The sequence below is a fragment of the Squalius cephalus genome (assembly GCF_949319135.1).
Source record: "Squalius cephalus genome assembly, chromosome: 7".
Classification (NCBI taxonomy): Eukaryota; Metazoa; Chordata; class Actinopteri; order Cypriniformes; family Leuciscidae; genus Squalius; species Squalius cephalus.
The window spans coordinates 5,783,561-5,799,651 of NC_137128.1; the positions used below are offsets into that span (position 1 = coordinate 5,783,561).

Sequence of the window (16,091 nt, forward strand, 5' to 3'; positions counted from 1 at the left end):
TTTTAACATTTGTATTAATTGCAAGTAGCCTACAACGATTCCTCAATTTATCTAAATTTGTATATAACCTACTTTTCATTTATTATTTCATTCACTCTTCTTTTATTAACTTATTAATTTATTTGTTTAAAATATTCTCTCTATATGCTATGGTCCAAACATGTAATTATTGAAAAACAAATTAAGCAACATATAAAATAAATAAAAATGAATTTATCCAACAAATACTGTTCCCGATGAACTCGAAACACCAAAAAGCCTTCAGTGTGGAGTTTGGTGTCCGAATTGTGTCGCACAATGACGAATCGCTAAATATTTCTATTTAAACTCTGTCTATTTCTCTTAATTAGCAAGCTTTGAAATATTAGCAATAAAGTATTAGCTACCTTATTTTCAGTGTCTTTTGTAAAGGTGTAATTAAAGCCATTCAAATTAGAATAAAGGTGGTGATTGTTCATTTTTTTTAAAACATTTATTTCCATCAAAACATACATGTAACATTTCGAAAAATACAATTGTTTCACATATCTAGTATCATAAAAAATGAATAAGATTTTTAACATTAGGTACTGTAATGAAAGCTAAGGAAAACATTCATAGCAACGATATTAAAGAACATATATTCACATATTAAAGAGGAAGGGTAACAGAAATGGGTAAATGTGAATAATCTAGGGGGAAAAAGGGAAATTGAATTCTTTGTAAATGTCCATAGTTCTGATTGCTTTGCGGTTTGAAAGTCCTCGTAATGTTTTAAAATAAATCTTCATGTCACACAAGACACAGAAATGATGTGAGGAATTATACAAATGCACTTTGATTCTCATGCGATAAAATAGCCAGTTACATTTGACACTTTATGAGACTTTAGGATGACTTTCAGTTTCAGGGAAGAAAACATTAGCTGTTTTATGTTCTGCACTTAATAAGACTCATAAATAATAGACCGAGGATTACAAACCTTAAAATAGAGAAAATACAAAGCTATCAAATTGTGTACTTGGCTCTGTCTGAAGCCACGGTAAACACTGACCTCTACTGGCTCTTCTGAAGAACACATTTAGACTAAAGTCTAACTAGATCCCAGATAAACCTTTACATGCCTTAACCAGAAGATTTTAATACTTAAGAAAGAAGTGTATCAATTTGTCCTTGAAAAAATGGCATTTTAAAGTGAAAATGACCTGTAACCAAACAGAAATAATTTCTAAAGCGTTTGAAGATGGTCTCAAAAGACAATAAAATGCTTCTCGGGTCGAGAAAAACACTTCTGCTCATGCTTCCTTATCCTCATAGAGATGTGAAGTCAACCTATTGCATTCTGCTCAGTTTTAAACTGTGCGATAAATATGATAAAAAGACAAGATGCATAACAGTTTTTATTGGACAGGGTTTATTGGAACGTAACGCATCCTAAATAACAGATTTGGGACAGGGCCATAGAAATGAACGAGAAGTGCTGTAAATTACCTGTCACAAAAATTAACAGTGACTTTTAATACAGCAAATGTTTTCAGTGTTAACACAATATAGCTCACGTTAAAATAAATGAAAGATCAGCAGATACGCTGTTAATATATTAAGTGATGTGTTTCTCACACACACAGTTTATTCAGTGTACTTCACCTCTCCTCCACTGACATCCACTCAAAAACTGAAACGTTTTTATAGCACTTTATGCAATAAAGATGGTTTCAAAGCAGCTTCACGGTAATAAACAGGAACATGATGATCAATGATGCAAACTTCAATAATAGTGTGTTTATTCATCTGAGGTCAGTTCCCGTTCAGTAAATGTGGAGAGTCCATCAGTTATGAGTTCATTCAGCTCTACAGAAGACTATAGTGTTGGTATTGACCGAGTCAGTATGAGAAGTAATGATGGTGATGGATTTTTTGTGTGTGTGTGTGTGTAAATTCTTATTACTGGACATGGAAAAGGGAAGAGGTAATGAAAACACACGTTTCTCAGCAGTTTTACACACCAGAATGTTGTGTGCATTCAGAGTAGATCCAGACAGATTTCAGCCGAAGAGCGAAACTTCACTGGATGGCCAATTTCACATGTGTTTTCAAAATATAAATATATTTAAATACATTTATTTTGATTTGTTTCAACTGAGGTATTTTGTATTTTTATTTTAAATACATTTTCATGTAATTATGCCCATCTTTGGGAATCGAATATAATAAATTCTACATAATAAAAAACACATAAATAAGTTGGGACACTTATATTACATCGAAAGAGCTTTTGGCTCCTCCTTCTCAGTCTTTCAGCCTTTCATGTCAATAACAAGAGTTTCTGCTGAGCTTCAGGAGCAACAGAGGCAGCAGGAGGAGGAGGAGGAGGAGGAGGACTCTTCATCCGTCATGTACTTCCCCGAGTCCGGTGTGTCCCTGCACTCAGCGAGGAAGGCCTGCAGTTCTGATGCCGGCTCTCCTCGCGTCTGGTAATGCTGCGGTTACAGAGAGATGATGATCATTATCATCGGCGGCTCAGTGTGTGAGACTGATAACTGTATTCTGCTGCTGTGTGAACAAGGCCTGTGAAACAGCCAACTCTTAAACTACAGCACATAACATGAATAATCCAATCATGTCCCAGTAACAAGTCAGCTAGGCTTTCAGACGCAGCCCGAGTATCAGTGAGTGTGTGTTAGCAGCAAAACAACTCGCCACTAAACCACAGCATTGTGGTGACAGGTTTACAGAGGCAATCGCCACACACAATACATCCGGGAAAACACCCAGTTTCACTTGCAGACTCTTGCTCTGCGGTGTTGTTGAGTGTTAAATGCGAGTAGCAAGCTTTAATAAACTCACCTTGATGGTTTCATAGGTGTCTGTGATAATGGCGATGAAGAGGCTCAACACCATGAATGTGAAGAGTGAGATGAAGCTGTAGATGTAGACTCTGCTGAACAGCCACACCACGTAGGTCTTGCTCCGGAGCTTTTTGAAGGAAGAGTACACCTCATCCCCGTTAATCATGGAAAACAGGCAGTCCGCCGCCAGGTTAAAGGTCCGAAACTGTGAAGAGATAAGCATTATTATCATTTTTCTTCATTTCACTTAAATGCTTAATTCATTACGCTTAAAACTACTTAAATGAGTGGTTGATATTACATACTTTTGGGAAGTTTAATATGCGATTGTTACTTTGGGATAGAGGGAAGGAAGGCACGGATCTAAACGCAAGGACTACTTTAACGAAAACAAAGCAGAAGCAAAGCCAAGAACACAAAGGAGCATGAGTGACAAACACATCTACAAACATCAACGACTGACAGAGGAAACACAAGGGCTGTTTATACTCGAGCTAAACCTGCTAAACAACAGGAAAACTACAAAGAACTACAAACATGGCACTCGAGACAGGAAGTACAAAAGTCAGCACAGGAAATGTGCAACAGCTACTCCACCCATTTTTTCTAAAGCAAGTTAGTGTTTCCAAGGACAATCTTATGGATACAAAACGTATTTTGCTTATTCCTTCAAATTATGTAATATATTGTGTAAAATTTCTCTGACTGTACAAAGCGCATGAATATTGAATTGAGAGTTTAACAAGCAGTTTATCATTTTGCCTTCACACAAATGTTGCTGTAGCGCATCAAATTAATTTGTGCAAGTACAGATATTTCATTAATTCCTCAGTTAAGATGGGGCCATACTACATGTAAAGGAAATGTATTAGATGTCCACTACCCATGCATACAATAAGGATGAACAACACTATACATATAATATGATTATACACTCACCTGAAGGATTATTAGGAACACCATACTAATACTGTGTTTGACCCCCTTTCGCCTTCAGAACTGCCTTAATTCTACGTGGCATTGATTCAACAAGGTGCTGAAAGCATTCTTTAGAAATCTTGGCCCATATTGATAGGATAGCATCTTGCAGTTGATGGAGATTTGTGGGATGCACATCCAGGGCACGAAGCTCCCGTTCCACCACATCCCAAAGATGCTCTATTGGGTTGAGATCTGGTGACTGTGGGGGCCATTTTAGTACAGTGAACTCATTGTCATGTTCAAGAAACCAATTTGAAATGATTCGAGCTTTGTGACATGGTGCATTATCCTGCTGGAAGTAGCCATCAGAGGATGGGTACATGGTGGTCATAAAGGGACGGACATGGTCAGAAACAATGCTCAGGTAGGCTGTGGCATTTAAACGATGCCCAATTGGCACTAAGGGGCCTAAAGTGTGCCAAGAAAACATCCCCCACACCATTACACCACCACCACCAGCCTGCACAGTGGTAACAAGGCATGATGGATCCATGTTCTCATTCTGTTTACGCCAAATTCTGACTCTACCATCTGAATGTCTCAACAGAAATCGAGACTCATCAGACCAGGCAACATTTTTCCAGTCTTCAACTGTCCAATTTTGGTGAGCTTGTGCAAATTGTAGCCTCTTTTTCCTATTTGTAGTGGAGATGAGTGGTACCCGGTGGGGTCTTCTGCTGTTGTAGCCCATCCGCCTCAAGGTTGTGCGTGTTGTGGCTTCACAAATGCTTTGCTGCATACCTCGGTTGTAACGAGTGGTTATTTCAGTCAAAGTTGCTCTTCTATCAGCTTGAATCAGTCGGCCCATTCTCCTCTGACCTCTAGCATCAACAAGGCATTTTCGCCCACAGGACTGCCGCATACTGGATGTTTTTCCCTTTTCACACCATTCTTTGTAAACCCTAGAAATGGCTGTGCGTGAAAATCCCAGTAACTGAGCAGATTGTGAAATACTCAGACCGGCCCGTCTGGCACCAACAACCATGCCACGCTCAAAATTGCTTAAATCACCTTTCTTTCCCATTCTGACATTCAGTTTGGAGTTCAGGAGATTGTCTTGACCAGGACCACACCCCTAAATGCATTGAAGCAACTGCCATGTGATTGGTTGATTAGATAATTGCATTCATGAGAAATTGAACAGGTGTTCCTAATAATCCTTTAGGTGAGTGTATAAGGACAATATAATAATGTAAGGATATTATAAGCATGTAAAATCAGTAGATTTAGTATATTATAGTTACAAGGGCTTCTTAAAATGAAACATCTTCATTGGGTACATTTTTTGATACACTACCAGTCAAAAGTTTGGATCAGTATGATTTTTAATGTTTTTAAAAGAAGTCTCTTCTGCTCACCAATACTGCATTTATTTGATTAGAAATACAGAAAAAAACTGTAATATTGTGAAATATTCTCAATTTAAAATAACTGTTTTCCATTTTAATAAATTTAAAATGTAATTTATTCCTGTGATCAAAGCTGAATTTTCAGCATCATTACTCCAGTCTTCAGTCACATGATCCTTGTTATGAATGATTCCACTGGAGGCAAGATGTAGCGAACCCGAGTGCAACTTTAATTATCAAACATAAAACAAAGGCTGAAAATCAGGACAAGAAACATTCAGGACAAGAGACATTCACGACGACAAGAAGACACAGGGCAAACATGATGGCTTACATACACAAGACTAACGACTAGAAGAGGGACACCTGTGAACAATGAAACAATGAACCAATGCCAACATGACACATCAGACAAGGGAACACATGGCAGGATCACATGACTTGAACAAGGGATCACATGACATGCATGAAACAGGAACAAGGAACACAACCCACAACGTGACAATCCTTCAGAAATCATTCTAATATGATGATTTGAGGCTCAAGAAACAATCATTATTATTATCAGTGTTGAAAAAGTTGTGTACAATTTTTTTTCAGGATTCTTTGATGAATAGAAAGTCCAAAAGAACAGCATTTATTTGAAATATAATCTTTTGTAACAATTTTTGATCAGTTTAATCCTTGATGAATAAAAGTATTGATTTATTTTATTTATTTCCCCCAAAAATAAAATAAAAATTCTTTCTGACCCCAAACTTTTGAAGGGTAGTGTTTAATGTTACAAAACTTCTGTTTCAGATAAATGCTGTTCTTTTGAACTTTCTATTCATCAAAGAATCCTGGAATAAAAATTTAAATAACTGTTTTCAACATTGATAATAATCATAAATGTTTATTGATCCTCAAATCCTCATATTAGAGTGATTTCTGAAGGATCATGTGACACTGAAGACTGGAGTAATGATGCTGAACATTCAGCTTTGATCACAGGAATAAATTACACTTTACTATATATTCACAGAGAAAACAGCTGATTTACACTAATAATATTTCACTGTTTTACTGTATTTTTGTATTTTTAATGAAATAAACGCAGCCTTGGTGAGCAGAAGAAACCTCTTTTAAAAACATTAAAAATCGTATTGATCCCAAACGTTTGGCTGGTAGTGTGTTTGCTCACGTTCTCATGGTGCGGCCCCAGAACGATCCATCCGCAGAAGCAGTAGCTGAGATAGATCATCACAGCGCAGATGGAGAAGCGGAGGGCGTTGGGAAGAGCCGCCTGCAGGGTGAGGATGAGGATCTGGAGGCACAAACACACTCGTTTCAGAAGAGAAGCAGACTCGTGGTCGTCCAGCATTAATCACGAAGCAGACTGAACTTCTGTGTTCTGCTGGACAGTGAACGTGGAGGAACAGTGGCAATAGAAATAGACAGCACAAGCACACTTTACAAGCAGAAGGTCTGTTAGTTTTGAAAACAATACAGTAGAATTACTGAATTTGGACACTTGTCCTTAGTTAATGTGAGGAGTCTTCAACTGATTACACACCAAAAACTGAATAAATGAGTAGCTTACATAATATTTCTGAAAGAAACTCAGATAACGCATTACTCCAATCCACACAAGCATTGTTGCTGTTCCCAGTAAAATACTGCACACATCGTAGTTCGTCAGCTCCTGAAGACAAGACAGTTACTGAACATACATCTAAACACATGCTTATCTGGTGAGGAGACTGTGACTTATTTCCTTTTAAAGTGCCCCCATGATGCTATTTTAAAGGTTCCTAATTTTGTTTTGGAGGTCTCTTATTGGTTTACATGCATCAACAAATTTAATTTTCTCATAATATTTACTGCAGCAACACCTCTTTATCCACAGTGTCTGAAACAATTGGATTCAGTCGCTTTAAACCCCTCCTTTCAGAAAGCAAGCTCTGCTCTGATTGGTCAGATGGCCCAGTCTGTTGTGATTAGTCTACTCTGCTCTGATTGGTCAGATGGCCCAGTCTGTTGTGATTGGTCTACTCGGACCAAACCAAACGCCCATTACCATAAGTGAATGTAGCTCTCCCTCAGCACTTGATACACAGTGATACCAACAGTAAGGATGGCGTGGGTTTTACCGTATCAATCTCATCAAAGTGGATTTTTTCAGCAGAAAACAGCGTCTTCTCGACATGAACAACACAAACTAAACTCTTCCAGTCTCAGATACACTCTAGTGTTTGAGGGTCAGAGCAGACCCTGTTCACCGGCAGCCAATGAAGACCATAGACTGGCACTATGCAAATTTGTTACAAAACTACGTACTGGAATTACTGATAACTGGTTTCAGGCAGTTCAGAATCACTACTTTCTTTTGGGAGACAAAAACTCCATTTATCTCTGAAACTTTACAGATGTTTTACATTCACAAACGGCTTTATTAAACACTTCATGAAAGGTGATATTTGAAAAAGCATAATCGGGGCACTTGAAACCTCGTTTTTGTCTTGCTCACCTTGCTCTGTATGCATATTTTGAGAACTGAGCCTGCAATACTCAGCGTATCACTGATGATGATGAGAATGTACCAGCCGTTGATAAACTCCATTCTCTCAGACCAGGAAACTGTTTTATCGTGGTGAATGGACACAAACTTGGTGTACTCCTGCGGAGAGAAAACACATGACATGCTAATAACATAGCTATTACTGTCGACATTTTCTTACACACCCCTGCTCCTGATTAGCTTTTGTCTTTAGTTTTAGGATGGAGATTTGTTGTTTGATTACTAGATGGATTCATGGCTTAATTATTGCTTTTTTTAAATTATATTTGCTTTGGAGTGCAGATTCCATTTCCTTTTTTGATGAATATACACTATATACACACTTATTGACATTGCATTATAAATATATAGACATTAATATGGATCTGGTAACCCCTTTGCAGCTATAACAGCTTCCGCTCTTCTGGGACGGCTTTCCACAAGATTTTGGGGTCTTTCTGAGGGAATTTCATCCAGTAAAGCAGTGATGAATTCCAGTTCATCCCGACGTTCGATGAGGTTGAGGTTAGGACTCTGTGTGGGCCAGTCGAGTTCTTCCACACCAGACTCATCCAACCATGTCTATATGCTCCTTTATGCTCCTTGCTTTGTGTAGAAAAGGGGCCTTCCCAAAACTTTTTTTTCCACAAAGTTGGAAGCATTGCATTTTCCAAAATGTCTTGGTGTTCTGAAGCATTGAGATTCCCCATACAGGAAGAAAGGAGTCTAGCTTAACCCCTCAACAACAGCTCTGTACCACTGTCCCTCCTCCACCACACTTTACAGTTGGCACAATGCTGTCAGGCTGGTTCTCCTATCATCCGCCAAATCCAGACTCACCCATCAGACTGCCAGACAGAGAAGCGTGATTCGTCACTCCACAGAACACATTTCCACGGCTCCAGATTCCAGTATGCTTTACAGCACTCCATCTGATGCCTGGCATTACACTTAAGTGCACTCAGTGAATACCGCACAGTATTTCTGTGCTCATCTTAATGCCAGTGGGAGTTTGTGTAAGGGGTGGTGGTTGTAGTAAGCACACGACAAATAGTGATATCCAAAAGAACAGTCTTTAATCACAAATCACAGGAGACACAGAAAAAATATAGAAAACCATGCAAACTGAAACAACACAGAACAATGAACTGAGGAAATTAAAGGTGATGATACACAGGGCAACTTTTTGAGCAATGTTGGCAACAACCGGCAACCAGGTGAGACACAGGGCCCACGACCGATCTAAAGGATCCAGATAGAAATGTGTTGCCCATTCTCAATAGGAAAGTGCCCAAGCAACATTGCTTAAAAGAGTTGCCCCGTGTATCATCACCTTAAGAGCTGAAACCCACAGGGAGAAATGAGGTAACTAAATGAACAATAGGTGAACATAATCAGTAACTAAGGGAACTAAGTAGCAAACAGAACTCAGTTAATGTGAGGTAATCAGTTGTCTCTTTTTTAAGTTAACAAAAACGTTCATATTTATTTTGTACTGCACAAACATGTTAATTGCAATTTAATTGAAATGTTGACCAGGCTAACTCGTACAGTTTGATTTCATTAACATCATACTAACTCAAATCTTTTACAATAAGTTGCTAACTCGCCATAGGACACTTGTATGTGCTATTAACTCATATTATACCTTATATTACTTATATTATACTAACTTATATTATTATAACTTAAATTATGTTATAATAATTATAATTATTATATTATAAATATAAATGCCTAACAATGAGACTATCACTACAACAACTTTAATTTGATCCTTTATTATCAAACATTACTATTTTATTCTCATGCACCCAAACATAAAATAGAATAGAATGGTCAGGGTTATGTTCTGTTTTGTCTTTGTTTTCTCTGAGTCCAGTTTCTGTTTGCATGTTTTTCTTTGACCCAGTTTTCCCATGTGTTTCATTGATTCATCCTATTAACGTCCCTCAGTAATTAACTCGTCAGCTCCTTTTGTTTGCCACGTGTATTTAAGCCCTCAGTTTCAGTTAGTTCCTGGTCCTGGATTGTTTAGACTCCCATGTTTTACGTCAATGTCTATGTGGTTGTGTTTCCTCAGAGTTATTGTCCTGTTTATTTTTTTGATTCTTGATTTAAGATCTATTTTGAGTGTCTCCTTTATTACAGCCACCAACTGTGACAAGAAAAGAATAGAATAGAATAGAATAGAGTAGAATAGAGTAGAATAAAATAGAATAGAGTAGAAGAGAGTAGAATAGAATAGAGTAGAGTAGAATAGAGTAGAATAGAATAGTATAGAGTAGAATAGAGTAGAATAGAATAGAGTAGAATAGATTAGAGTCGAATAGAATAGAGTAGAATAGATTAGAGTAGAATAGAGTAAAATAGAATAGAATAGAATAGAATAGAATAGAGTAGAATATAATAGAGTAGAATATAATAGAGTAGAATAGAATAGTATAGAGTAGAGTAGAATAGAGTAGAATAGATTAGAGTAGAATAGAGTAAAATAGAATAGAATAGAGTAGAATATAATATAATATAATAGAATAGAATAGAGTAGAATAGAGTAGAATAGAATAGAGTAGAATAGAGTAGAGTACAGTAGAGTAGAATATAATAGAATAGAATAGAATAGAATAGAGTAGAATAAAGTAGAATATAATAGAGTAGAATAGTAGAATATAATAGAGTAGAATACAATAGTATAGAGTAGAGTAGAATAGAGTAGAATAGAGTAGAATAGATTAGAGTAGAATAGAGTAAAATAGAATAGAATAGAGTAGAATAGAATAGAATAGAGTAGAATAGAGTAGAGCAGTGCTTTTATGGGCTTGATTTGCTCAGTGGACTTGCTGAGTAACCCTTACTGCGCCAGACGAGGAGACTTACTAACTGCAAGAGAAGGCCTGTGTAGACTGAGCGTGTGCAGAGGACGAGCGAGAGCAAGCAGGAGCAGATGACCACACAGTCAAACAGAACAATGAGTCGGAAGTGACTGTCTGCTGGAACAAACACAGCAAAAGAGACCTTTAGACAGTAATATCAGTATGGCACATACTAGTTAGCTGCTACATGGACAGCAGGAATAATTGCAGGTGACTAAATATATATTCAATGTCCTAATATTTATTTGTTCAGCAACTGGATAACTGATCAGATTCACGCGTTGGGTAGGGGGTATATTCAAAAGTATTTGGACTTTTTTGGCTGTCAAACATTGTGGAACTGGCCCAGTTACTGTGACGAATGAAACCTGAGATTATTCTGCTAGAACACCTGTGTGAACTTGTGATATGTGATGTGATATGTGATGACCGCTGATTTTGTAGAGAGGAAGTGTTTCTGATAAATCAACTTACTTGAGTCTGAAACATTCCAGTCCTTGCAACCCTTTATCTGCACATCACTGCTTAAAGATATCTTGATTTTTCCACTGTGGGCACTGTTGTCAAACATGATCTGTAAGCAAACACAGCAGATTACCCACTTTATCCAGGGAACTTCAACCTGGCCTAAGGAATTCCAGCATCGAGTCAGTCATTCTCTAGATGACACTGAGGAGTAAAGAACTTGTCAGCTAGTAACAAAATGGTATGACATGAACAAAATGGTTGGAGAAGGAGAAGGGGAAGAGAAAAATGTATAGCTTTCATGTGACAAAATGTGACAAACCTCAATTAGCCAATCCTGGAAATTGTGAGATTATGGCAAGTAAAAACTTTCACAGAAATGTTCTTTTTGAATTCTAAAGCAGAAACCAACTTTCTTTGGATGTTAAGGAAATAGAGACATGTCATTTTATCACTGAGACTTTATACAAGACAAAAATGTATGAAATGTAACAACACTTACATTAATGTTGAAGTCATAGCAGTCAGGAAGCTCTTGATATCGTACAGTTTGAACGTTGATAGCCTTTATTTTAAAATAGATTTTTATTGCTAACAACCTGGGAAAGGATCACAAAAATATAATTTCATGAATAACAAACTCTATAAAATAAAACTGATGAATGTATTTCAAAGAAGAAAGTAGTGTACACACCTTTGAAAATCTAAAGTGAGGTTCATGTCATTTTCCAAATCATCATTTTTGTAGGGTGAAATGGGATATATAGAAATACATTCTGAAATATATTTAAAAAAAAAATTAAAATAATAACATTTAAATATAAAATGAACACAAAACAGTGAGCTATAAATCCAGAGACCAAAACACTTCAAAGAAAAATCTATTAAAGATTAGATAAAGTCCCTCTGTGGTGAAAATGACTTTTCATCTAATAATGTAACGTGGGTTTCTGTGCATAATATCTGTATTTTTCACACTAATTTTGATAAAGTATGGCACAGACCTGTCTCTACATGTGGGTCGATATCAAAGGTCTCAGTGGCGGGTGAGATGTTGGCGTGTCGATATAACTCTTGACAGAGGGACAGAGGGGTGAACATGTCATCGATCTTCTCAAACGCGTGATTATCCACAGTCAGGTTCTGGAGGTGTAGATACTGCCAAACAAAATCAGATAATTGATCCGATGCAAACAAGAAAGCAGTTTCAGTCACTCCTGTGAAGACATTTAAAATGTTAGCAGCTTGATATTTAGTTGTGCTCAAATGAAACGCAGCCTTGTATTGTATAGTGCGTTATTAAACACATCCGTGAGGAATCAAACAAGAAGTATGATGTTGCTACAGGCTGTAGAAATCGCACAACGAAGGGGTCGAGGGGAAAACAGACTACTAATAATCCACAACAGTGAACTTATCAACAATAACGGACAATGAACTAAACAGAACAGTTTAGTTAAATATAGAATATACTTTGATATATTTATAATTTTAGTTAAGTATAAATACACCGGCGGGAACACAGGTGAACATAATCGGTAATCAAGAAGACTAACTAGGGCAATCAGAAACTGAACAGAAACAGAACATACACATTACAGACGTGTGTGTGTGTGTGTATTTGTAGATATATGATAGACAGGTACAGGTCACAGAGCAGCACAAAATTCTCAGGGCATAGAAAGTAATAGTTAAAGTTTCTATTTTGCGTGTTTGTTGCTGTGTGTCTTAGTATGGATGCTTTGGGGGACGCCATCAGTGTGACCGGTGTCAGAAGCATGAGCAAACACACGCCGATATTCACTGGTGGACAACAGTCCACGACGTCACAAGTGGAGCACCTGTGATTATAAAAGGGCTCCTGTATTACATGTCATCAACTCTTGTCTGAAGGAGAAGCGCATGGCAACAAGACGCAATGTCTCACTCCCCTTCTCAGCGAACCTGGTTGCATACGCAACCTGAGGTGTTCCCTTTCGAAGTAAAGCCTTGACGCTGTATCTTGGTGTTGACGCAATAGGAGTTATCCATACTTCAAGACCTAACAGTAACTGGGGAGGGAGGTAAACGAAATAGAGGGTCACTCCATTGCCCACATCATTTTGTTCACCCAGCAACCACTTCAGGAGACAGTCCCTGCTCCTGATCTAAATCCCCTAGCAGGGATGACGACTGCGGTCGCACCAGCCTGACCTGCTGCTGCATATGCGTTACCGTTCAACCGCAAGGGGGTCTGAAGCGGTTTAGATGGCAAGACTGGAGCCTTTAACGAAGAAGCCTCACTCTGTGAAAGATAGCTGGCCTCAACAGGGGACATCCTCATGGATCCTTGCTCACATAAGGCCCCCAAATCAGAATAATTTGAATGTGGAGAAGGAAAAATATGGGTTGAATTCGGTCTCTTCCAGGACCTGTGATCGCCATGATTTAAGTCTCCGCTGTGCCTCAGCAGGAGCAGGACCCAAACCGCGGGGAGAAGACGCTTAACCCTCATCTGTCAAGAAGGCGGCGTGAGCATGAGCATATCCAGATCCCTCGAGTGCTAGACACATGTGCTCCGCTCCCAAGCAATCAGTGCAAAGATCGTGGGTATCCTCAGGTGTCATGAAACGAGGACACAGGGGCACGTACTTTCTAAAGCACTTGCTGCTTGGTTTATCCATGTTTCATCTTCGATTACACAAGCTACGAACAAAACGGCTCCTGAAAACACCTGATGATGTGTAATACAGGAGCCCAGTTATACTCTCTGGCGCTGCGCTTGTGACGTCATGTACTGTCATCCACCAATGAATATTACGTTGGTCCAAAGCATATTTTGGAACTGTCACGTTATTTTTGATATTCTGTTTTGTTTCATTTAGTTCCTTTTTCCCCGCTCTGTTTAGTTTCGGTTTCCTTGGTAACTGATTATATCCTTGTTCGTTTCTATGGATACTTATGATTTACACCTGTCTCTCTTTATGTTTGCCTGTATTTATATTCCCCGTTTAGGTCAGTTCAGTCCCTAGTTGGTTCTCGTTTGTAATTTGTTGAGGTATTTCTGCTATGTGGATTCCCATGTTCCCCTGAGTGTTTGCATTATAATAAAGACTGCTTTGTGAGGGTTTACCACCGTGTGACAGTAACCCAAAGGACTTACCCTTCTGATTGCATACAGCATGTGGTCATGGACCTCAGGTCTTGTGTACAAAGCATAATCTTTATTGCTGTCATTGTAACCTTTCAGGAATAAATGTTTGAAGGCGATGAGATTTCCCTCTTTAAAGGTGACCATCATCTCGTTGCTCAATCCAAAAGAGACCAACTGTGAAACAAATACAAAAGGTAAGACTTTATTTCAATAGTCCACTTTAGACATTCAAGTGACTTTGCAACTTTAATGTACACACTACTAACTAACTCAACCAGGCCCCGCCCCTTTATTCTGCATATTAATTATTATAATGAGGAATATTGTGACGTGTTCGTTCCCGGAAGAAACTCAAGACTACAGTGGAGGCGTTTCAGGAGTTCAGAAACACTGACACTGATATAGAGAATAACTTTTTCATGCTCAAACAGCAACATTACACACTAAAGACAGATGAAGATGGAGAAAAGCAGAACAGGTGCTCTTTAAAAATATTTGTGACTATACACAAAAAAAGTATTTTTTATTTAATAGCTCTGGGGTAAATTAAATCACATACCTGAATGGTAATAATGGCAATCTTGAGTATCTGCAGCATCATTTTCCATGGTTTACGACCTCTTGCTCTGTATTTCTGGCATGGACTCATGAAGAAATATTTCAGCTTTCTCCTGAAGTTTTCCACAAACTGAGGGTCCGCGTGTGATTTAGCCGTCCCATTGCATGCCAGGTGATTATTTGAAGCACTACACAAACAAGGCTCCCCGTCAGACATCTGTCCTAACTCAGTCTGCAGTCGGAGCATCTGAGTGACTCGGCACTTGACACACACTGGGGTTTCCTATGTTTGAGGAACTGAAGCTGTTGTCTTGCAGTTTTTTTCAAACTGGCATAACCAGAGCTCATCATCAAGTTGAGTTAGATGAGTGCTGATAAAAGTCAAAATCAGACAAAGACGCATGTTTTTACAGTAAATCAGCACATGCCGCAGAGCAGACGATGCACCGACTAGAGAGATAAACCATTTCTGAGCAGGTTGTGCAGCATTCACAACATTTGTCTGTCACTCTATATGAGTGTGGCTGAAAAGTATAAAAAATATGAAAATGCTGCGATAACTTGTGATAACAAACGTCTCCTCCCTCAATGAGAGATAAATAACTTAAAATTAATGCTTGAATCAGCCAGAATCTGTTCCCTTAATACTAAACATTTTATAATAGTGAGTGGAGTCAATCAAGCAGAGAATCAATTCTTATATTCAACTCATAAGTAAAACTTTATAATATATTATAATAATACATTATGTAATTCAAACATTGTACTGACTGAGATTTCGCAAGCATGGCTACCGGCAAAACACATATTCAAAATTCCAAGCTGACAGTTTCTTTACATTTTGTTGACAGTCCATGAAAAAGCTGGGCTGCACTTTATTTTACAGTATGTGTAGTTACCTAAGAAAGTACTGGTAATATAAGGTAACTACATGGGTAAAGGTTAGTTTTAGGGGTCCAGGGTTAAGTACATAGTTATTACCCATTTATTTTAATTACTATAATAAGTGCAAAGTATGTACATGGGGAACAGGACTGTAAAATATAGTGCTACTGAAAACTGAGAGCTGATTCTTTTTTTTATAACTTATAACAACATATTTTAGCATTATTGTCAAATAAGTGTAATAAAATGTTGTGTGATGTTTATACAAGTTAATTTGGCTGTCAGTATGAAAGATGATATTTCTATAATGTCCTTGAAGGAGTAAAGTCATTTAATATGTGTATAGAGATTAATATAGTACCTACAGTCAGTTCCAATTCATTTCAAATTTGAAATCCACATTTTATATTTTCATGAAATCTAATTTTTTTTGTGAATGAATGCAAATTTTATTATGAAAATGCATTTCCTGACAGTGTA

At 37.8% G+C, this 16,091-nt stretch overlaps 1 protein-coding gene across 2 annotated transcripts; it reads right to left on the reverse strand.

The window, feature by feature from the left end:
• Window positions 1–1,384: 1,384 nt before the first annotated feature.
• mcoln3a (mucolipin TRP cation channel 3a) lies at window positions 1,385–15,011 on the reverse strand. 2 transcript variants are annotated; one of them, XM_079877240.1, is made up of 12 exons: window positions 14,728–15,011; window positions 14,178–14,342; window positions 12,040–12,193; window positions 11,730–11,811; window positions 11,538–11,634; window positions 11,045–11,144; window positions 10,575–10,684; window positions 7,668–7,817; window positions 6,741–6,842; window positions 6,342–6,464; window positions 2,827–3,033; window positions 1,385–2,459 (listed from the first exon to the last, which is right to left on the reverse strand). In XM_079877240.1, the coding sequence occupies exons 1-12, from the start codon at window positions 14,971–14,973 to the stop codon at window positions 2,316–2,318; spliced, it is 1,680 nt and encodes a 559-aa protein (XP_079733366.1). In that variant the 5' UTR covers window positions 14,974–15,011; the 3' UTR covers window positions 1,385–2,315. The 2 variants fall into 2 exon arrangements, with proteins under 2 accessions (XP_079733366.1, XP_079733365.1); XM_079877239.1 differs by having other exon boundaries at window positions 10,575–10,687; window positions 14,728–15,010.
• Between the last annotated feature and the right edge of the window lie 1,080 nt (window positions 15,012–16,091).